The sequence below is a fragment of the Spermophilus citellus genome (assembly GCF_964194105.1).
Source record: "Spermophilus citellus genome assembly, chromosome: 5".
NCBI lineage: Eukaryota > Metazoa > Chordata > Mammalia > Rodentia > Sciuridae > Spermophilus > Spermophilus citellus.
This window is the reverse complement of record NC_138186.1, coordinates 132255317-132278856: the sequence shown is the minus strand read 5'-3', so window position 1 is coordinate 132278856 and position 23540 is coordinate 132255317. Positions and strand designations below refer to the sequence as shown.

The 23540-nt window shown below is 38.9% G+C and overlaps 1 protein-coding gene across 1 annotated transcript in view; it reads right to left on the bottom strand.

The window, feature by feature from the left end:
- TPD52L1 (TPD52 like 1) overlaps window positions 1-23206 on the bottom strand; it is an 88479-nt gene extending 65273 nt beyond the window's left edge. The window contains exon 1 of the mRNA XM_081296094.1: window positions 23050-23206. Coding sequence (XP_081152220.1) covers window positions 23050-23068 — 19 coding nt within the window. The 5' untranslated portion in view covers window positions 23069-23206. The remainder of the gene's footprint in view (window positions 1-23049) is intronic.
- Window positions 23207-23540: the final 334 nt, after the last annotated feature.

The following is a 23540-nucleotide window of genomic DNA, read 5'->3' as shown; positions in this document are numbered from 1 at the left end:
TAGAAATTATAAGGAACACAAATAGTAACGGCAAGTGACCTGTCATGAAACTTTGTTTCAATGATTGTCAAGTACTTATACATACAGGCAAACTCATACACTTGCTAACAACCCAATGTGATATTTGTTGCTTGGAAACACTTTGTAGAGAATATTTAATTTTGTTGTTTAATACAGTATGTACATTTGTATTAACTATCAATATAAACTCCTCTTTTAACAAGGCAGGAGTGGGAGTAAACAGAATGAATGAGGCCATTTTTAGCCATACTGAGTATATCTCACAGTATGGGAAGTAGAATCAGCACTCCGTGAAGACAGCAGAGACCCAGAAGGATGAAAAGGTATCTTTCCACTTGGAATGAAGTTGATGATATGGGTGTTCCAACAGAGCAGAGAAGCACTGTAAGGTTTTCATTTAAGTTATGGGTTTCTTCAGATATGATACTTATTCTGAAACCTAATACACTGTGAAGGCTTTAATGATTCCACAATATGCTTTGATTGTTAACAATTCAAACTGAATATATGTCAAATGTTGCAGCTATACTTCATTCTTTTAAACAACTGCTATTCTATGATAAACAAATACTGTGTGTTTTCAAACATTGCCCTCCTGATGTTTTTTTTTTCTCCTTAGATTTTTTTTTCTGCAAAAGAAGTGCCTATTATAATCTGTGCCACAATTATTATTTTTGTGCCTGTGTTGTTATATAAGGTAGCTTTAGTTCTGGAAAGTTCCAAGAAGATAATTCAAATTTTAAAACAGGTTGCCCAATTATTTTCCAAAAAGACTATAACAACTCACACTTTAACCACTAACACAAAGTATTTTTTCTCAATCCTTGTCAGTAATTGGCCTGATTATACTTTTTATTTTTTTCTAAGATATATAACATAATATCTTAATATCTTTAACTAACTAGTTAAATCTGTATTTCCCTATGATAATTAAGAATATTTTCATATGCTATTGGCCAATTGTATTTGCTCTTCTGAAATGGCTCATTCAAATTATTTGTGTTCTGCCTATTTTTCTATTGGTTTAACAAATTATTGGACTTTGTCATATTATATTGATATTAATTAATTAACTGCTGTATGTAATAAAATTCTTCCATCTATTGTTGGTCTGTTGAATTTCTCCTGTGCCTTTGTATTTTCTTGTTCAGTTGAAATAGTCTCCCCAATTACTACATTTTGAGTGGTCATCTCATTTTTCCTTTAATATTTACATTGTTTTATTTTTATAGTTAAGATTTGGATGCATATAAAGTTAATTTTATAAGTCAGAAAGTAAAAGTCAAACTGTATTTTTTTTCAAATAATTATTATTAAATAAAACCTATTGTTTATTGAATTCACATACATCAAACTCCAGAAAATTGTAAGATCCATTTTTGGACTAGGTTTTCTGGTTGTTATTCATAGTGTCAATGTCAAGTTGCTTTGATGAAAGTCACTTCACGGTGCATATTAATAGTCCACAAGGCATTACCCTCCAGTAGCATTTATCATAATGCTTTCTCTGTTCTCTCGATTTAGTCTTCTTTAGCCACTTGGAGAGTGCTTGATTCAATTCTAAAATATGTTCACTGGGGCTTTAAATGGAACTACATCAAACACAGTTACTAATTCATCTATGGAAGTTTTAAATTTTTAGACCAATTTTGGCAGTTTACATTTTGCTATCCCACCTCTGGTTCAGGGATCAGCAAACTAAGGCCTGCAGGTGAAATCCAGCCTGCTGTCTCTATTTTTGTTGATTGAGTTTTGCAGTATCCTAGCCAAGCCAATTTGTTTTTTTCCTACTGCTCTTTTTGTACTATAATGATGGAATAGAAGACTAGAGAGCCTGAGAGGTCTAACACATTTACTATCTGATCTTTATAGAGAAAGTTTGCAGATCCCTGGCTCTAGGTTTAAAACGTAGCTTCCAAAACATTATCTGGTACTTATTCTCTAGCTTCTAAAATTTATCTTAGGTACATTTCTTTTCTTTTTTGGGGAAATGTGTTCACAGAGGATGGTGTCTTTCCAGAAGTTAACTACTGAATGTATTTACCCTTTCCACCATTGCTGTTTTCTATGTCATTATGCCCTGCTTCCATCTTTTTAAATTCTGTCTTATTTTAGTTTTTTTTTTTAATCTAGCTGAAGTATTATTCTCCTGTCTACTGTTTTCTGAGAGTTAAAAATTTTAATTTTGATTTTATTTTTGGCCCAAGAATGTTTTTTCTTCATTTCCAAGTTGTTAAAATTTTTGGTTATATTTTAATATGCATTTCTATTTTTATTGGAAAATAATTAAAGAGTGTGGTCTATAAAAGCTCTTTTGAATTTGTTAGGCTATTCTTCGTGCCAAATACTTCACAGATTTTACTAAATGTTTTGCGGCACCAAGAGAACCAGAGGAAGGACATAACATCCTCTATAAAGTTCTAAGATAAATATTTTTTAGATCAGGTCATTAACTGGACTATCACGATCCCTCTGTCCTTACCTAATATCTATGATCTACCCTATGAAATAGAGTAGAACTTTGAAATTAACAAGAGAAAAAGAGGGAATGACCATTCTTATTTTTTACCCCAAGAGTCTCTCCGTCTTGGCACAAGGGTATATTTACATTTTAATTGCTGCACTGGGTTTTTTTGTTTTGTTTTGCTTTTTTCTTATTTTACATCTACAATGTATTTTACTGTTCTTTGCTTTTTACTATTTTTCTGGCTTGTAAATTTCAGTTCATTCCCTCTTTTTTTTTTCCTGTTAATTTCAAAGTTCTACTCTTATTTCCATTCTGTAAGTTGTTGCTTTCCCTTCACAAAAGTTAAATTATAAGCTTCTGAAAATAAAATGCCTAACACTAGTAGTAAAAGAAATCAAATGTGTGTTATCATCTACAAGCAAAATGCCAAATATTTCTTCCTTGCAAGGACCTTTCTGGTTTGCCCCAGCAAATATTAAGCTTGGATTCTTTCTCGTGGACACGCCTGCCTTGACTGCAAAGTCCTGGAAGCTGGCCTAGGAGGCAGGAAGCCAAACATGGCTTTGGTTTGGTCCTGTAGATGTCTTCCAAGGGGATCTGCAAGACAGCAGCCACTTCTGCTCTTTGTTCATTTGAGAGTAGTGATGGAAGTATTGGTTTTCTGAGGCTTCATGGGTTCAAAACATACAGGTATGATTTGTCCACTTTGCTAGTGCAAATAGAAGAAGGTGTAGATGGGTAATTCTGTTCTTTGCAACTGGACCATGACTTACAGCTACACCCTGTTTCTCTCCTTAGAACTGCCAGGCTTTACTGAGATGATAATCTACTACTTTTCATTTTAGATAAAGTTTTCCTTTTAATATGTTTCTAAAGCCAATGGCAGAGCTGCAGTTTGAGGACTAGGCAGGTACTGATGGCAGTGGCTGGCTGATCTTAATAGCTTTTAGATTAATCTCTTCTACTTCAAGAATCCTTACTTGGCTCTTATATTACACCTTCCCAGTCACTGCCATTATCTATTTTACATTTCATCAACATTTGAATGTCAATCAAGTTGCCAAGAATTTGGCTTTGCTCAAAAAAAACTGCTAAAACTTGATCCCTGTCTTACTGTTCTACATTATCACATCCACAGACTTTATAAATGTTTCCCAATTTCATTCTCATACAATCCAGTAAAGCTTTGTTCATTGCTTTTATTAAAGATACTTCCTTTAAGCTCTTCCAGAGAAATAACTACATCATTGCTTCCACACAAGGCACTTGGCTAGGCACTCTTCATCTCTCTATGCTTCTTGCAAAATCTTATAGTCTAAAAACCTGGCTCCAAGCACACAAGAAGTTCTCTTGTAAAATCCTATCCCTGGCTGGCCACCCTGAAATTCTTGGGTGCTTCTGTGTTCTTCATACTCAAATGTTGTTATCCACATATTCTTTTTTTCATTCCCATTTATTATCTAAAGACAAGTTATGTTAAAAATTCCTCACAAAGCATAACTTGTCTTTTTGGTTGTCCTTACATTTTATGACATTGTGACTGGCAAAAAAAAAAAAAAAAAAAAAAAAATTCTCAAAAAAAAAAAAACAACAACCAATCCATGCATTCTTATCTCCACCATCTATGTGTGTGTGTGAATTCTTATGTGTGTAATTGTTATGTACTTGGCACACAGTTACTTAAATTCTCTATGCCTCTGTTTTGCCACCTGTGAAAGGGAGATGCCAGCACCCCCATGTAGCTGGGGTTTGGAGATGAGGTAGAACCCTGTGCGACAATGGTCACTTAGCTATTGTCCAAGGTCCAAGGCCAGAAGTTGGAGGGTCAAGGATGTCGGAAGGCAAAGCCTAAGATTTTAACATTCTCCCTTCCTCAGCTTTCCTCAGTCACCTAAACTAATGCCCCTTCTTCCAGTTTACTCATGATACAAAGGCTACTTTAAGAAGCTGTACCCAGTGTCTAGAACATCATTGCACATCCAGATGGCAGGTTCCCTCCCTTTCTACCTTCAACCAGCTTTCAAATACCACCCCCTCAACACTCCTCTGCTACTGTTAGAAGGGGAGCCACTCGACTCCACCTCATTCTCCCTAAAAATGCAACACCCACGATGCCTGGCTCACGACTCCAGCTCAAGAGTCGTGAGAAAGAGGCAGCTTGTCCTTGCACGTCATGAGAAGTGACAGTGCCCGGGCCTCTCTGTACTTTTGATGTTAGCACATCTGCCTTGGAAAACATACAGATTCCATTTAAATGAGTTTGTCCAATGCTCAGTCAAGTAATACTTAGAAATGTTGATTTAATAAAGTCCCAGCATTTGGCTTACATCCCTCCCCGCCCTCCTACTCACTCTTGGGCATCCATGCTTAACTGGTTTCTAGAAAGTACAGCTGCAAACAAGTACACTACCAGGTGTCCTGAGGGAAGGCTTGCCCATAAAAATTAACCAGAGGGACGTTCAAGACAGGAGTCACCTGTGGAAGGGCAGTCCAAAGCCAAAAATTTACTGACCAAACTTCCCTAGGATCATCCTAATGTCCCAAACACCCCTTAGGCCTTCAAATCTGTGCAGCATCCAATATTGACACACTCTGGGTTCTCTCAGAAAATCTTGGCCTTTGACAATCTGGTAGACAAAATCCTATAACATATGCAATCCCAAGGTAAATTGATAACACCTGTATTTCTACAGCTACCTGTGCTGACACATTCTCCCATCTCTTCTAGTTCACCATTGCATCCCCAGAAACTGGACATTCCCTAGAAAGCTGAAGATATTCACCAAATGTTGGTGAGTACATAAATGTTTTCATACAATAACATGTACTCCTATTTAGGTCTGTCTTCGGTACTAGAATTAAGACACCCAAATTCTTTAACTGTTCACAGTTTAATATTTAAATCCCATGATTCTGGTGAAGTCTTGGTTTGGTTTCCTCTCTGTATATTCTCTCTAGGAAACAGCGCCTATGTAAGAAGGTAAAAAAGTCGGTTTTTTCTCTTGATGCTGTTGATGAATTCCCTATTTACCTTAGCTTACTTTGTTGCATCCTTGCCTAAATGTTTCTTGGTTCTTGAAGATCTGTTTTTCTATTCTCTCGTTTATTCCTAAACCCTTCTGAGGAGGTAATTGTAATCTGACTTCTTAGTCTTCTTGAATTTTGGTCTTTGGATAGTTCCCCTGCTAATCATCTAGACGACATATTATTAGGTATACTATTGGATTACTACAAATTAATTACTACAGGATATAAGCTAATTTATTATGGTATCATATTCATTACTGGGTTCATTGTTGTAGATTATTTTAAAAAAATATTTACTTTTTAGTTGTAGTTAGATGCAATATCTTTATTTTATTTTTATGTGGTGCCGAGGATCTAGAACCCAGGGCCTCGCACATGCTAAGCGAGTGTTCTACCACTGAGCCACAATCCCAGTCCCATATTGTCGTAGATTCTTTAGTCTTTCCAGATTCTAAAGAGAAACATACACCATAGGCTTGAGCCTCACTTCTAACATTACCTTAAACCATCTTCTGGTTCTGGCTTTGTAGTCTGCATAGGAGCAACAGCCACCTCCTTCACCGCACCAGAAAGTACCCTCGATACTCACAATTAGGAGCACTGAAAAGCATTCATTACTTACAAAGGGTACGTAATAGAAAGCCATTTGGCTGCATTCTGTGGTCCCCAGAGCAGGGAGGTGGTATGATTCTGTTCCTTTACTTGAAAGTACTCTAAGCAAGTAAACAGAAAACATTCTTGACACCTAAATGCATCATTACAAGGACCACCAAACAAGTGTTTTACACAGATGTTAAATAGCCCCACTTCATGTTTTCATTTGTGAGTTGAATTTCCCAAAATGGGATAATTAACTCTCCTTTATGGTGTCTGATCAAGGAATAGCTGAATACTTATGTATATAGAACATGTATATTTAAAAATCATGTACTAAATTTAATTTACAAATTCTAATATATTAGTAATTTCAGGATCTTTAAGTTTACAGTAAAATTTTGCTCAAAAAAATAAAAAAGGAACAGTAAGGAGTATAGCTCAGTGATACAGCATGTACTTCTCATACACAATTCTCAGCACCAAAAAAAAAAAAAAAAAAGTTATAGATCCATGTGTGGATGAGGGTCACCAGTGAGAATCCAGTCAATGCCTCAAGTCAAATCTCAGGTCCTTACAGAACTTCAGGTTTACTCAGAAAGTGACATCTCTGTTGGAAAGTACCCTCAATTAACTGACAAGGTCTCTATAGAGTACCGGTTCCAGAAAGAAGTAGAATCATCTTACAGCTACCACAGCCACACATTTCACATCCCTTTTTCATCAATTTATTTATTTTTTCTAGCATTTACAAAATATCCACATACTACATGTTTTACTAACTTGTGTTATTTACTATTTGCCTCTTCCCTAGAATGTTTGTTTCATAAGATATAAATTTTCATTTTGTATGTTGGTGTTTTTCTAGAGCCTAGAGCATTGCCTAGCACATAATTTGGATAAACACTGAATGAAGAAATTTCATAAATGAAAACCAAAGAATTAGTGTTTTGTGGGAAGGCAGCTAAATATTTGGTATTTTGTGTGTAAGAAAAATTTGGTCTGTTGAGGGAACATCAGGCTAATAACTATGATTTTAAATGCTCAAGTAATTTAAACTTGTGATTTTTAAGTGAGAATCCTACTAAATTTCTAAGTAATATTGAAACATTTAAGAGGATTTTAGATTCATTATGCCTCTATATTTAATTTTTGGATTTAAAAGATTTAAGTACTTGGGAATGCTACTCAATTATAAAATAGGTACTTAAATACAAAACTGAATACTATATTAACTGAATTTGTATGTCAGTTAATATATTTGAATATCATACTATCTAAAGTTGCTTTAAAAGTAATTAAACATTTGTTAATTTTATGAGTAGAATAAGATTTCCAGGATGGACTTTAATATGTAAATTTTCTGAATCTGAGACTTTTAAAAATTAGTACATTATAGTTATTTGTAACAGCGCAGTTCATTTTTACATAATCGTACATGCAGGGCATATAATTTGCTCCATGTCAATCCCCAGTTCTTCCTCTTTCCCCCTTTTCTCCCTCCTCTTATTTCCCTTGCTATATTCTTCTGGTCTTTTTTTTTAAAATAAATTGGTGTTTTATAGATATACACAAAGGATGAATTCATATTCATATATGCATATGACATAATTTTATCAATTTCATTCTGTATTTCCTCCATTTTCCCATCCCTACCTCCTCCCCATCAATTCCTTTCCTCTATTCCACTCATCTGACGCTTGACATTCTGAGTCTGGCTTATTTCACTTAGCATGATGTTCTCCAGTTCCATCTGTTTACCAGCAAATGCCACACTTTCATTCTTTTTTATGACTGAGTAAAATTCCATTGGGTATATATACCACATTGTCTTTATCCATTCATTTGTTGATGGGCGTCTGGACTGATTTTATAACTTGGCTATTGTGAATTGAGCTGCTATAAATATTGGTGTCTTGTATCACTACAGTATGCTGATTTTAGTTCTTTTGGATAAATACTGAGGAGTGGCCTAGCTTGTTCATATGGTGGTTCTATTCCTAGTCTTTTGAGGAATCTCTATACTACTTTCCAAAGTGATTGCACTAATTTGCAGACCCATCAATAATGTACAAGTGTACATTTTTTCCTGCATCCTCACAAACATTTATTATTATTTGTGTTCCTGATGAGGCAAATTTGTATTCTTCATCTAACTTGAGTGAGATGAAATCTCAATGTATTTCGGACTTGCATTTCCCTGATTGCCAGGGATGTGAAATATTTTTCATTTATTTGTTGGCCATTTGTGTCTCTTCTTTTGAGAAATATCTGTTCAGTTTTTTTGCCCATTTATTGATTGGGTCATTTGTTGTTTTGGTGCTAAGTTTTATGAGTTCTTTATATATTCTAAATATTAATCCCCTGTCAGAGGAGAAGCTAGTAAATATTTTCTATCATTCTGTAGGCTCTCTCTTCACATTCTTGATCATTGCTTTTCCTATGCAAAAGCTTTTTAATTTCATGCCATCCCACTTACTGATTCTTGGTTTTATTTCTTGAGCTTTAGGGTTCTTGTTAAGGAAGTCAGTTCCTGTCCAATATGTTGGAGTGTTGACCCTGTATTTTCTTCTAGCAGTTGCAAAGTTTCTGGCCTAATTTCTAGGTCTTTGATCCATTTTGATTTGACTTTTGTTCAGGGTGAAACTTTAATAAAATGTTAACATTTAAATTAAAAATAAAGCTCTAAATACTCTCTCAGCAAGACATACAGATGATTTAGGTGGCCTGTGCTGCAGAAGGCAATAGACTGCTAACAGAGAGGATCCGGAGTATTGGCTCTAATGCTACCACTCATGTGGCACTAGCCTAGATCAGTGGCTTGGCCTCTATCCAATGCTCTTACCCACAAATGAGGAGAGTGTATGTATGAGACCACTTATTAAGTACTTTCCAACTCTAAATTATGCTGCTCCCTGAGGACAAAATAGATTCAAAATGCTGTGGGAGTTGAAAAGAGGGATTGTTTTCAATGCAGAAATCAAGAGCTCACTGGCAGAACCTAAGCAAATACCTGATTATCAGAATTCACGTATCTATTTGTATTAAGACTAGATTTTGCAAAAAGGACATGTTTTTAATTACCAGCTTTCTTGGCAACTTACTGAAACATGATCTTTTACTACTGTATTAGAATAAACTAATAATAACTAGATATTCATTTTATAGACTGTATTTTTAATTCTCTGAAACAGAAAGACTATCCACACATTAAAATATTTCTGTAGGCGATTTCCTCTGCCTAAAATTCTCAAAAAGCTAAAAATACCCTCCATTGAAAAGTCAGTGAAATTTGGAGATGAATAGATTCATACTCATCAATATTTCAAATCCCAGGAGGCTATCAGCGAGGAGTTGGCAAGGTGGCACATCCAGGGAAAAAAAACTCAGCATTTTACAAGTTTAGTTCAATAACTACTTGCAGCTTGCAGAATGTGAACATGTTTTCTCATAATTCTCTATTAAATAGCTAAGCAGAACAGATGATACATGCAATAGAGATTGCCACCAAACTACTGTAGCTTTCATTTTTATTGATGAGACTGATTTATCTGGTTGAAATAATTTGAACAGGTGCTGCCAATCCAAAGGTCTCAATTGCACTGAAAATCAGCTGCCCAGGTACACCACCCCCATGGAAGTCAACTCTACTCTCCTCCCATCCCTCTTGCACCATATTGGAACCTGCACACCAGAACAGCCAGGAAAACATGGATCCCCAAAACTCATGGAGTCTGTGCACATAACACTGACAGTCTTTACAGTATCCTCAGTGTTTGTTTAATGGAGATTGGGAGAAATTGAATAGCTATTTCTTTGTCCAAATACTTCAGCTATCCAGTGATTTCTTTTCTTTTGAGGCCTTAATCTCTAATCCCACAAAAATTCAATTAAGCAATGCAGAATTTACTAAAAATATAAGTGAAACTAGGAGTTGGTCTATACCATTAAAAGCACCATTAAAAGCATCTTGTCCTAAGTTTCTCTTTTCAGTCCCCAGGAATCTTGTCCTCTTACCTTCTCTATTTCTTTTTATTCCTCTAAGGCTCATTCTTTGTGCATCCTTATCTCCCCTGCTTGGATATTGTCCCTTTACTTTCTCCACAACACCCTCACTCTCCCTTTTTTAAGAGCAACTTAGTTCTATTCCAGCATCTATCTTTATGTTGACAAGTTAAATACTGTCTTCAGGGTTTCATTACTGGGGACAACATTTAGAGACCATGATAAAGTACTGAAAATTCTTACCATCACTCTAGCACTTCTTTAATTTTAGGAGTTCTTATAAGAAGTTACAATAAGCCAGGCATGGTGGCATACACCATGTTCTTATAAGAAGTTACAATAAGCCAAGCAATTGTAAGCCAAGTTACAATAGCTAAATTTCAGCACACATCATAGTGACTCCAGAGGCTAAGGCAGGAGAATTGCGAGTTCAAAGCTAGCCTCAGCAATTTAGCAAGGCCCTAGGCAACTCAGTGATAACTTGCCTCTAAATAAAATACAAGGAAGGGCTGGGGATGTGATTCAGTGGTCAAGTTCCCATGAGTTCAATCCCGGGTACAAAAAAAAAAAAAAAAGATGTTACAATAAATTTTTCTTAAGAACTATTCATTTCAAATGAAAATTGAGATGTATATTCCCTCACTACCTTTTGCCAATGTTATAATGATGCTATATCCACCCAATACCACTCATTCATTTGTTAATTCATTCATATCTATGGAGTACTTTCCATCAACTAATCATTGTTCTGGACATTGAGGATATAGCAATAAATAGTCAATACCCTGCCCTCAAGGGGCTTAGTTTGCTCTTTCAGAAGAAAAATATAACAAATAATTATGCATAACATAAAATACCATAGTTCAATGAAGAATAAGTCAGAGTAAAGGTTACTTATTAAAAGTTTTCATTTGTGCCTTAATTATTTTTTTAAACATCTAAAATGGCAAGACCTGAAATCTCCATTTGTCATTAGGAGCTTCTCAGGATACTCAGCATTTTCAAGCATGCTATCAAGCAATAGACATCATGCTGTTAAAGTCCTGCCATGCGCTGTGCATACCTTCAGTAAGTCTATGCTGTTATCCTCAATGTTTGAGCCACAAGACACCAGAAATAAGATCTGCTGAAAAGCTAAGCACCACTGGCACTTCCCCCGGTGGTTATTCAATTATTATGAGAGGGGCAATGAAATGTGAACAGAACATTTAACCTGTCCTTCCTCAGAAAGTGCTCAAACGATGAATGGTTAGTATGCCTGCTGTATATATCTTTAAGCTTTTATCTTAGTAAGTAAGGAACCAAAAGCAGCAACTTTTTTAAAAAAAATCATTGTCTTGTTAGCTAAATTTCAGTGTGGTTTAATAGGTAAGAATTATGCTTCAAAAAAGAATTTTGTGTGCCAGCCAGATGTCCAAATTCTGTCAACTTCTGCATGTATTTCTATCTTCAACCTACTTCTCTCTCCTTAGCTCCAGGAAGCTACTTTTAACTTTGTGTCAGGTAGTGTATGAAAAGTCAAAGAATTTTCTGATGAAAGAATAAAAGTAATCGCTCAACACTTCACTGCTACAACAAAAATAAGGTGACAAGCTCACCGGGCAAGGAGCTCGGATGTGGTTTGTGCACATCTATTTCCCTAACGCCTAGTTCAGAGTCTGGCACATGGCTTGCTTAATGCATATCACATGAGAAATCGTCTTTCTTTTTAAGTGCCATAACTGTACCCAAGTCCTGTCATGACTGCCTCACATCGTTCATCTCACTTAATCATCACAAAACCCCCATGTGACCCCATGTTTATTTTTATGGATGAGCAAATTGAGACGTGGTAAGTTAAGGGCCACATAGCAGTGACTGAACTGGGAAAATGAATCCAAATCTTTGGGACAGTATCCATGCTCTTCACCTCTAGGCAAGAGCCCATTATATGACAGAACCTTTATTTTGTTTTCTTCCTCCTGATTTCCCCTCCCAGTACCATAGTCATCACAGACAGGAAAAGGAATTATGTGGGTATGTAGTCATTCTTCATATGAGAAGTATAAGCATCCAGAGCAAAATTTTAGGATTTACATTAAATAGTGAAAATATCTACCTTTTCTGCAAACTTTTTATATGGGAAATGGAAGCAATACAGTTTAAAGAATACCCAATAAACACGCACATGCGCACATATATATATATATATGCATATACATTTAAAAAGCAGCTTTCCTTGAAGGAACTTGAACAGGTCTGTTAAGAATAAGGTAGGCAAGATCTTGAAGAGTATGTGATTCAACCTTCTCTGGTAAGGAGTGAGTGCAAGAGGTAAGCAAGGAGAGGACCAGAGGTGAATGACAGAATCATAGGAAACCAGGTTCCTTGCTCCCAGGCCAGTATGCACACACTCAGTCTCTCTCTCTCTCTCTCTCTCTCTCTCTCTCTCTCTCTCTCTCTCTCTCTCTCTCTCTTTCTGCATCACATTGCCTCCCAAAAAGGGTTTGATCAAAAGATGAATGGCAGAGAAAAACAGAAAGCAACTACCCAAAGGAAAATTCAGATGGATGAGGAGGACAAGTTAGGCCCTCTATAAGCACTTCCTTGGACCATATGACTGATTCAAAAAGTGGAAAGTTTTTTTTAGCTTAAACGCCATTGGGCTCTTTCTTCCTCTTTTGATTCCTTGTGTGAGCACATATTCACACTTATACAAAATCACACATCAGCCCAGCTCCCATAAAACCTTTAGAGATCTGCTGATAGAAATTATGAGTTCCATTCAATAGCAATATTGGTAGGTAAATTCTGGCTTTGCAAGAACTGCAAACCTAGGGTTGATTTATTCTTTCTAATGGAGAAAGGCCAGGAAATAGAATCAATTTTTTCATTTACTTATCTACTTTGTTTCAATTCTTTCCTTCACATTATTTCTACCATTCTAGCAAAGGCAAAGGCCATAGGAAGAGTCTGTTGATTTTAGTGGAGCATTTACCAGGAACCAGTAGTTAAAAAAATATATATAGCTTACTTCATTTGTTCAATAAATACTGATTGGATTCCTATTATGTTATCATACTGTGTTGTAGAGGATGAAGATTCAGCAGTGACCAACACGGTAAAATATGTCAGCCTTGCAGAACTTATGTATAGTAGGTATAGGAAGAGACAATGAACGAAATAAAGAAAGGAAGACATAGGGCATGTTAAAGGGGACAGTTGCTAAAATATATACCCCCCCCCTTTTTTAAAGGTAAAAAAGCAGGGAAGGAAAATAGTAAGTATTTCTCTGTGTGGCACAATTGTAAATAGAGAGACCAGGACACAACCATCATTAATGTGGGCAGAACCCAAGGCAAGACACAAAGGAAGTCATAAGGCCTATCCTCTCAGCACCCTTGCACCCCTGTGCTGCATTAGTTATCTAGAGCTGTATCACCAATTACTACAAAGTCAGCTGCTTACAGAGATACACATTTATTTTTTCAGTTTCTATGGGTCAGATTTTCCAGCACAGCTTAGCTGGGTCTCTCTGCTCAGGATCTCATTAGGATGCAATCAAGTGTCAGCCAGCGGTCTGCACTCTCGACCGAGGGACACTGGCTTCAAGGTTCATGCAGATTGTTGGCAGAATTCATTTCCCAGCAACTACAGAACTGAAGGATTCAGGTTTTGTTGCCTTGCTCCAGTCCTAGGAAGTGTCCACACTTTCTAGAGGCTGCCCACTGTTCCTTGCCAGGTGGGTTTCTACAACTTGGCTGATGACTTCATTATCCCCCAGAGAGAGTCTTGGCTCTAGTCTGCTGAGATGCAGTCTTTCAAATGTAACATAATCGTGGAAGCCACATTTCTTTGTGTTTGCCATATTCTGTTAGAAGCAAATCAGTAGTTGCACCAACATTCCAGGGGATGGGATCATGCAAGAGTGTGAATAACACCAAAAAAACCCTAGGAATCACCTGAGGGTCTGTCTGCCACAAGCACTGACAGGGACCTTATGCACATGCATGTGAACAACCTGTGGTCCAGACCTTCCAACACAGTATCTATCTGAATTACCAGGGCCAATCCCTAGAATTTCTGATTTGTTAGGCCTTGGGTGGGGCCCCAAAGTTTGCATGTCTAACAAGTTTCTAAGTGAAACTGAGGATGCTGGTCTAGGAGCTGCATTCTAAGATCTGGTTTCCTAATTAGTGTGTTAAAGCTACTCTCATGGCTACTCTGAAATCAGCCACCTCCCAGTCACCTCTTGGAACTAGAAACGGACATTCTGACACCTTGCTAAGCTCAGGGGAGATCTGTGTACACCTGATAACACACTGAGGCCTGTTTGGATAGAGAATTCTGGAGTCTCAGGTACCCAGGGCATGGTGTAGAAGAGGAAGCACAACCTCCCAGTGGGCCTATGAATGTCTCACTGTAAACAAAGGCTCAGCCAGAAGAGGGCTAATCTGGAGCCCCCTAAAACAAAGGGCTCAGGACAGGGGTTAAGAATTCTGAAGGGCCAGATTTTACCTTAATTTCAAGCCAACAAATTAGCCTGCTAGTTTCATGAAAGTTGACATAAGATACAAGACTCTTGGGCCACAGACAAAAGACAATGTCTTACTTTTAGCAACAGCAGTAACCAGAGCAATATCATTCGTTCTCTGAGCCCTGATTCTAAAAGGTTGATAAGGGCCAAGGGCTCTGGGGTGATTATAGGAAAGTAACATGGAGATTAGGAAACCCTGATTTGTACAGAGGCTGCTAGTAAATCTGCTCAATGTCTGCCAACGGCAAGTAAATCTGCCCTGAAGAGAAAAGTCTCTATCTTCCAAGCTCACCTACTATGGAAACAACCTCGAAAACATGGGCCAGAGAAAATGAGCCATAAATGCATTTGCTCAGAAGATGAGTTGTGCAGAATCTTGAGAGACCAGCTTCCCAACAACTGGGTGCCAGGTACCAGGTCTAAGGGTATTAGTGACTTGCAATGTTTGGGTAAAGAGACAAAGAGGGTGAGGAAGCAAACCAGGAAGATATCTGAGGAAGAGTTTTTGAGGTACAGTGTTAATAAATTCAAAGGAGAGAAAACAAAGGGAACTAAGGAGGAGCACACTGGGAAGTGAGGTTATAGAACTAATGAGGAAGAAGGGGAAGCAGACCAGGTAGATCCCTTGTTTGCCACTATAAAGACTTTGCCATTGATTCTGAGTGAACTGAAGAGTTACTTGAGTTTCCTGAAGGGAGGAGTGGTGAGTTAGAGAATGACTGAGAGCATCACTCCAGCCTCTCTGTTGAAAATATTAGACTGAAGAGAGGCCAGGGCAAGGCAGAGACCAGTTCAAAAACTCCCATAGTAATCCAGGTGGGAGGTCTGGCCCGAGGCAATATCAGCAGAGATGGTGGTATGGTGTTCAACTCTAAATGTGTTTTGAAAGTAGAGCTGATATGACAGACTGGAAGTGGGGTACAGTGAAGAAAAAAGACAAAACAAGACCTGGGGGAGGGAGATAAGTTTGGAGCTTTTGCATTTGAAATGAAGATACCATAAACAGAAATGGGAATGACTTTAGGAAAGAGGGAGATGGGTGTTGGGCAGGTCCAGTTCAAGATGTTTATGAGATATTCATGCAGACAATTCGAGTAGGCAACCTAAAGTTGAGGGGTAAGATCCAGGCTGGAAAAATAAATTTTGGAGTTGTTAGCACATGAGTCTAATTCAAAATCATGTGTCACTAGAAGATGCCCAAGAGAACAAGTGTGGACAGACTAGAGAAGCAGGTCAAGGACTGCCAGCAGTTAGCACAGATGAGAAGGCTGGTAACAGAGGAGGAAAACAAAGAGAGTTCAGTGTCCTGGAAACCCAGTGAACACAGCATTTCAAGGAGAGAGCATGCAACTGTGCCAAGCAACGCAGACAGGTCAACCAAGATGAGGACTGAGGACTGAGACTGGGATTTGGTATGGGGTAGGAGGCGGGGAGAACAACTGAACACTAATTTTTTTTGTCACCAAATTCAAAACCAGTACAAGACACCAGTAATGTCCCCAACTTAATTATTAGGTCCTATTACATTAAAATGAAATATTTATTTTCCCTCAGCCTTGGGGAAGGGATAAAAAGAACAGAAAAAATCTGAGAAGGACAGAGGTCAACTGTACAGAGGTGGACAAAGGGCACCACCTGAGGGGAGACCTCTGTGCATGGGCCTCAGGGCATCGTCTGAGGGAAGAGGGTACTGAGCCCTTTGTGCTGCTCAAGCATCAGCCAGAACACTGGTGCCAAGTTCTTTGTCTTCCTGAGATCAGATCTCTACACTCAGTAGTTTTTGTACTTTTTCATGTGTTGTGAATTCCTGGGTAATTGCAAACAAGCATTTAATGGTGAATTCCAACACCATTAAATGAATTGGATATAAATCAATGATAAATATAAATTTATCATTGCCCTCCATTAGCCAAAGTTATAAAAAGATGCTTATGCACCATAAATTTCAGAACAGTGCTTGATATTATTGATCTTTTTGCTGAGATCTCTTGATGAAGGAAAGAAACAACCCCATAATTAAGCCAACATAGAAAAAATAAGGTAACACCAACTCCTTTCAAACATATATCTGAATCTCTTTGCAGATGTTTTGCCTCTGTTAACTGCTACCCAAACCCTCTCCTTTTTTAAAATGTAAGAGTCGCTTTCAAATAAATAAGACTTCTTACTTGTGAGACCAGGACTTTCCTACACTATGGAAGCCAAAACAATTTCTGGAAAGGAGGAACTAGGGTCTCAAGGGTTTCTCCTGTATACAAAACAATCAGTGGAGCACAGCTTACTCACTGGATGAGGCAATCATCAGGCCTCTCACATCTTCTGTACGTGGATTTTTTTGAAAATAGCAAAATCATGTTTTGAAGAATATCTGAATGTGTGTTATTACTTCCACATATCTGTAAACTGTGAGAGTGAAAACTGCAAGTCTTAATCCTAAGAATATGCTTCTTTCTTTGAGGGCCAGTGTCATAAGAAAGGGCTATGAGAAACGACAGAACATCTGAAAAATGATTAGAACCACGCCAGGTAAGTAATAGGCCAACAATAAATAGATATTTTCCTTGTCAGCAGTGCCTTTCACATGTCAGGTAAAATATGAGCAGAGGGTGAGTGCTGAAAGGCCTTATGACATGCTGTTCCCAATTATGCCACTTTGCCATAAGAATTATATTAAGCTGAAGGTATTTGAGTTCTAAAATTCCTTATCTGCCTAAAAACAATCTCCCAAAAGAATTCAACTGTCATATATCCCCCTCACTGGGAGCAACTCTTTCTTCTCTCCTAGACATTGTGACAAAACTATAATATTCTCCATTCATTCTCCTAAGGGTCAATTTATCTTTAAAAGTCATCTGTTCGCTTGATCTTACCCTTTGTTCTCCACCCTTTCACGGAGTAAGATGGCATATAAACTCTCAAATCTCACCACTTTTCAGGCATGCACTTCTTTCCGGTGCAAGCAAAATTTCAAAATAAATAAATCTGTATACTTTTCCTCCTGGTGATCTAGTTTTATTCCCAGGCTCCAGAGAGTTAACCAAAGAGGGTAGAGGGAAGGATTTCCTCTCCTATAGTGCTTAAGAGAGCCTTTCAATGCTGTAAAACAAACTTTGAAGGTAGCATGGATATCCTGAGACTTCCTATAGGAGCCCTGTAATATTTTAAAAAATAATAACAGAAAATGAGAACTATGTTTTCATTCTGGTCATTTCTAAATCTTAAGAAAGGGAAGCCATCTTTCTGTAAGGTCCTCCTGTAGAAACAAATCCTTTACGGAAGTCAAAATGTTAGGAAATATTTATTTTTAGGCAATGTTGTTTTTAGATCTTATTATTGCTGCTCTCGACTCATTCATGTGGGGGGAAGGGAGGAGTGAAATCAGTGAAAAACCATAAATATCCAACAGCTAGATACTCTCAGATTGAGAAATCTGATGAAATCCCCTCCCACTTTCTTAATCCCAAATTGTTGTTTTCTTTTGAATGAATCATTTTTGCTTCCCAGATCCTTGACAAGGTACTCTTGCTTTTGATTGAAAAGAGAAATTTCTAATTGAAAGAAAAATATGTTTTGAAATTTCCAAGGGTTTGAAGAGGATTCCATATTTTAGATATATGTCAGGACAAATGTAATTTGGGCAAGATGCAAATAACTGTAGGCAAATTTGAATATGAAGTATAACACAGACATGCATTTTCAATATATGATATGTTATTTGACTATATCGAAGTGCCAGATTTTTGCCTTTTGAAAACGACCCAACATGTTGGTGACAAAAGGGTATTCTTGTGGACTTCGGTTTTATTTCTGGGAGCTTCATTTCCTGTTATCCACATAAAAATGCAACGTTTATAAACAATTCATACTGTGAAAAACTATTCAAAATGCATCATTCATTGAGGACCCAAAGCTTCCTTCTAATGCATTAAAATGTTCTGCTATCTTCCCTGGTACATTATTGATAACTCTTAATTTAATTCATTCACTTAAAATAAATTACATTTTATTTCATAAACATCCAGTGAACAGTAAAATTACATGGTTGAAAAATCCACTTTTTGCAGTCATCTTTTATGTGCTCTTATTTGAATGGTAACTCAGTAAATTTAAAAAGTGGCTTCAGGGTGTTATTGGTGGAATTCTAGAATAGCAGAATGGTGAACATCTTCATAAATAGACAGCAAGCCAGGCAGGTGACTGAGGCAGAGACCCTCATGTGATTGCCACTTTAGACCACAGAAATTTAACACAGAGATTGCTAGGGTAGCTTTAAGGACAAATCCTCTTGATCTCCCCACCTCCTCCAACAATTTTGTTAGATACATTCTTTTTTGGCTTTTTTCAGTACTGTGGCTTTTTCCAGTACTGTGGTTTGAAGCCTTCCTGGAACAAGATAAGAGTAAATAAATGTCCCAGGAGCAAAGTATAATGTAAGGTAATGCAACATTTTCATTTTAATGGAATTTGCAAACAGGAATAATCCAATATTTATTACTTTATGTCACACATGGACTTCTGAGAATTCTCCTGAGTTGAATGCCTGAAAAGAAAAGCTTATTATTGTAGTAGGCTGAATAATGACCCCAGGAGACATCAGATTGTAATTTCTGGAATCTGTGTTAATTTATATGGAAAAGTGGTTTATACAGATATGATTTACTTTAAGAGCTTGAGATGGAGAAATTATTCAGGATTATCCAGGAGGATCCTAAATGAAAATACAAGTGTTTCTGTACAAGACAAGCAGAAACTAGAGTACTTCTGTACGAGAACTTGCCACAGACAGGAGAAGACTAAGTACTATGGAGGCAGAGATTGGGTCATGTGGCCAGAGCAGGCTGGAAGCCACCAGAAACTTCAGAGATGCAAGGAAGAGATTCTTTTGTGGACTCTCTGGAGGGAGTCTGGCCTTGCCAACACTGTGACTTTTCCCAGTGACAGTGATTTTAGACTTCTGTCCTCTAGAATTGTAAATTAATTTCTGTTGTTTTTAGCCAGCAAGTTTGTGGTGATATATAGCATCAGCTATAGGAAACTAATACAGCTATTAATTTTTTTTAAAGAGAGAGTGAGAGTGAGAGTGAGAGAGAGATAGAGGGAGAGAGAGAGAATTTTTTTTTTAATATTTATTCTTTAGATTTTGGCGGACACAACATCTTTGTTTGTATGTGGTGCTGAGGATCGAACCCGGGCCGCACGCATGCCAGGCGAGCTTGCTACCACTTGAGCCACATCCCCAGCCCAGCTATTAATTTTAATACATAAAAGTGTTAAATGGAAGTTTTACGTTTAGCATTAAAGATTTTGGAAAAGGCAAAAATAACAAAGCTACTATGATCTAGAGTAATACAAAATTGAAAGGTAGTTAAAACGTATCAGGAAGTTTTTATTTTAAAAGACTATCAGGAAAATGCTATATTCCTAACCAAATTCACTTTTCCAAGATGTGTTATGTACCAAGAAATCTTCATAAACTAAAAATATCCTAAAATGAAAATGCACTTAATCCACCTATCCTACCAAATAGCAGAGCTTAGCAACACAGCTCATTGTAGATTGTGAGCTGTTATTCCAGGTGACTGTGAGGCTGTTTAGCAGTTGTAGTTCACTGCCACCACCCGGCATCAGGAGACAGCACCACACTGCATTATTGCTATCGTGGGAAAAGATCAAAGTTCAAAATGCATATCACTCTGACTCCACCATAAGTTCAAAAATCTTATCCAAACCATTTTACGCCGGGGACTATGAAAGCAAAATTCCTCAGTTCCAGTGGAAAGTCACTGGAAATGCCCTCCTCTGTGGACTTCTCATTCCAATCCATCTCCAGCCCTTCTCGATGAATCTTTCCACTGGTAATCCTCCTTCATGTTCCCATCCTGCCAACTCCCTAGAATGTCTTGTTTTGATGGAAGTAATCTAGTCTTTCCCAAATTTAAAGAACATATTTGCAGAATTTCAATGGTGGGAAAGTTTTTAGGACCCACTATTGCATTTTCTGAATTACATGTACAAATAATTTCCATACCACCCTGGTGGTCTCCTCAGCAGTGCAAGAAGCCATCTGGTCAGCAGATGCCTGCTGAACCTCACATATCTCTGTTCTAGATTAAGAGACGCAAAGAGAAAGAGGTAGAAAGATACATCATCCCTGCTCCAGATAATTCTAAAATAAACTATGCTGAAGGTAGAAGCTTATAATATGTTGGAAATCATAGAATTAATTTTTTCATTTAGCTCTCCCCACTCAAAAAAGTTCTATCCAATGAGGTTCTACAATCTCATTGAATAACAGAATCACCTGGAAAGCCTTCATGTATACCCATGCCTAGGCCCCAGAGATTCTGATTTGATTGGTACAGGGTCAGCCAGGGTGAATCCAGGGGCCTTCCATATTTACAGGTGTCTGTTTCCTTGGATTCAATCAACTGTGGATGAAATATATTTTTAAAAAATTTTTTTGGAACATGTACAGACTTTTTTCTATTGTCATTATTTTCTAAATAAGAAAGTATAACAATGATTTGCATATCATTTGCATTTTATAAGGTAATATTAGTGATGTAGAGACGATTTGAAATATTTGGGAGCACATGCATAGGTCACACCCAAAGACTATACCATTTTATATAAAAAACTACAGTAGCCCTGGATTTTGGTCTCTTTGGGGGTCTTGAAACCAATCTCTCACTGATACCCTGGGACAAATGTATTTGAGTATCTCCAAATAATTCTAATCTGCAAAATCAGGTTGGGCATCTCCAACATTGTTCTGCCTGCTTCAGTTCAGTTGTGAAGGCCTTCAAGTAGACCTCTTTAACCAATATCAAAGACTTTCAGCTTGGCCAATTTTATCAGGCTTCTGGACCTTCCCTAGGCTGATCTGTGCTCTCCCTTGTAAAATTCAGTTGTACCAAAGAACTACTAAACCAGTTTAGTCAGAGGCCCCCCATCCTCCATACCTGATCATCCTCAATATCTGGCCAGGACCCTCCACTATCCCCCCACATGATAACTGATCACATTGGCCAGGTTTCAGCAAGAATCCTTTTGGATGGGTTTAGCCAAAGTTCCCTTTACCTCTGATGTTCTCTCTTAGTAATCTTCCACCCACAGACTCCCACACTGCCCCTTGGCTGTACATTCCCACCTGCTCATGCCATATTTGGAATTGAGCCCAAACCTTGTCCCACAGGTCCCCACAGTATTTCCATAGTCCTGAACAGTTTTCCTTAACGTGCCGTCACAAATATCCTTGAATAACTTTTTCTTTAATTGGAACAAGGTTCACCCGTGGGTGAATTCCCCTTTCCTATTTACATAACAGGAGAGGAATACTGAAAGCCTCAGCTTTCTGAGCAGGATCTTGGCTGATGGAATCAAAGAGAATTCCTGCTCTTCAGACCTTTGTAGCAAACCTGTTGGGTGACTTAGATACTGCCAAATCGCCCTCCTTCAAGACGCTTCTGCCCCTGGAGGGCGCGTGCACGGGGTCTTCGTTTTAGATGGACTTTTATTTATGTTTAAAAAACAAATCCCTCCCTGCAGCCTGAAGAAAGGTGGCCAAGACTGTGGTACAGGTTGAACTCCGCAACCCGTTCCTTTGGAGGGTGGCTCCCATTGTTGACTCCGGAGTCAATTTCCTTCCTACCTGTCCCTGGCTCCAGAGCCGCCCACTTCTACCCCTTTCCACCGTGCGTTGATTTCCATTCTTGGACGATTCAATAGGATCTTCCCAACCCTTGTCCAATGGTGACCCTAAAAATATAAAGCTACCCTTCGTGAAGCCACCGCTGGTTCCGCCAGCCGGTGGCCCGGGTAGCGCGCGGAAAGGACTGCCAAACACCGGCCGGGGGCCCAGAGCGGCTGCGGAGGAAGAGATCACTCCCTTACCGCTGGAACCCACGGCACACCTGTGTATTCGCTGAGGTCAGGGGGCTGGTACCACTCACTTCCCCCAGGAAGGCGGATCCCCAAGCAAGACCCCACCTCACCGTGCGTCCCTCTAGCCCCTCGATTTGGGAGTCGCAGCACGCGAGCCCCCAGCTGGGTGGAGAGAAGCCGCGCTCTCTCCCCACTCCTGGGACAGGAATGGGAAGGGAACGCTGGTTGATCCCGGACCCTAGACAACAGGTCCTTTGGGTACCCGCCAGGTTGAGAGAGACTGGCTGCGGAAAGGGTTAGGACATTCCACTAGAGCGTTTCCTGCCTACAGACCGCTCCATTTATTGAATCCTGGCCCCTTCACAGATCCCCAGCCCCACAGCAAATGCTGAGTTTGGCAAGAAAGCGTATTCCGAAGGCGCGCGTAGGATGGCACCAAACCGTTCTGTCCGAAGGCAAAGTTAGGTGATACAGAAAAGGCGCCTCCACGTGAGCCTCGAGAGTCGACCCTCGGGGGCGATCGGCGACCACTCACCTTGTGCCTGCGCCTCCATGGTGGCCGACTTCGAACTGAGCGCGGCAGGGACGCCGGGTGCTTCGCAAAGCAGATGCAGCGGTGCAGAGCTCGGAACACAGCTGGCCCAGTCGCTCGCGCCCTCTCCAGGCGCTTGTCTCCAGAGCTATGTGGAGGGGGTGGGGGACTGCGAGCGGCCACCACTGGCCGCTTCTGTTACCTCCGCCCCTTCCAGTCCACCGGGTCCACACCACGCTGCAAAGAGTGCGGAGCTCGGTGCCACCTGCCGGCCGCCCTGCACAGCTGGCGAAAGGCGCCCACTTCTGGCACTGGAAATGCTTGACTCAAACCAAGCCGGTGCAGGGCAGTACAATGGGAAAATACCCCGTGAGAAAGGAGGGGAGTGTGGGCTTTCAATAATGAACCATTACTCCGAGCCGAGATACACAGATTCTTGCAAGCCTTGGGTCCAATATTTTTGACTACTGATCAATACATGACCTTGTTTTATT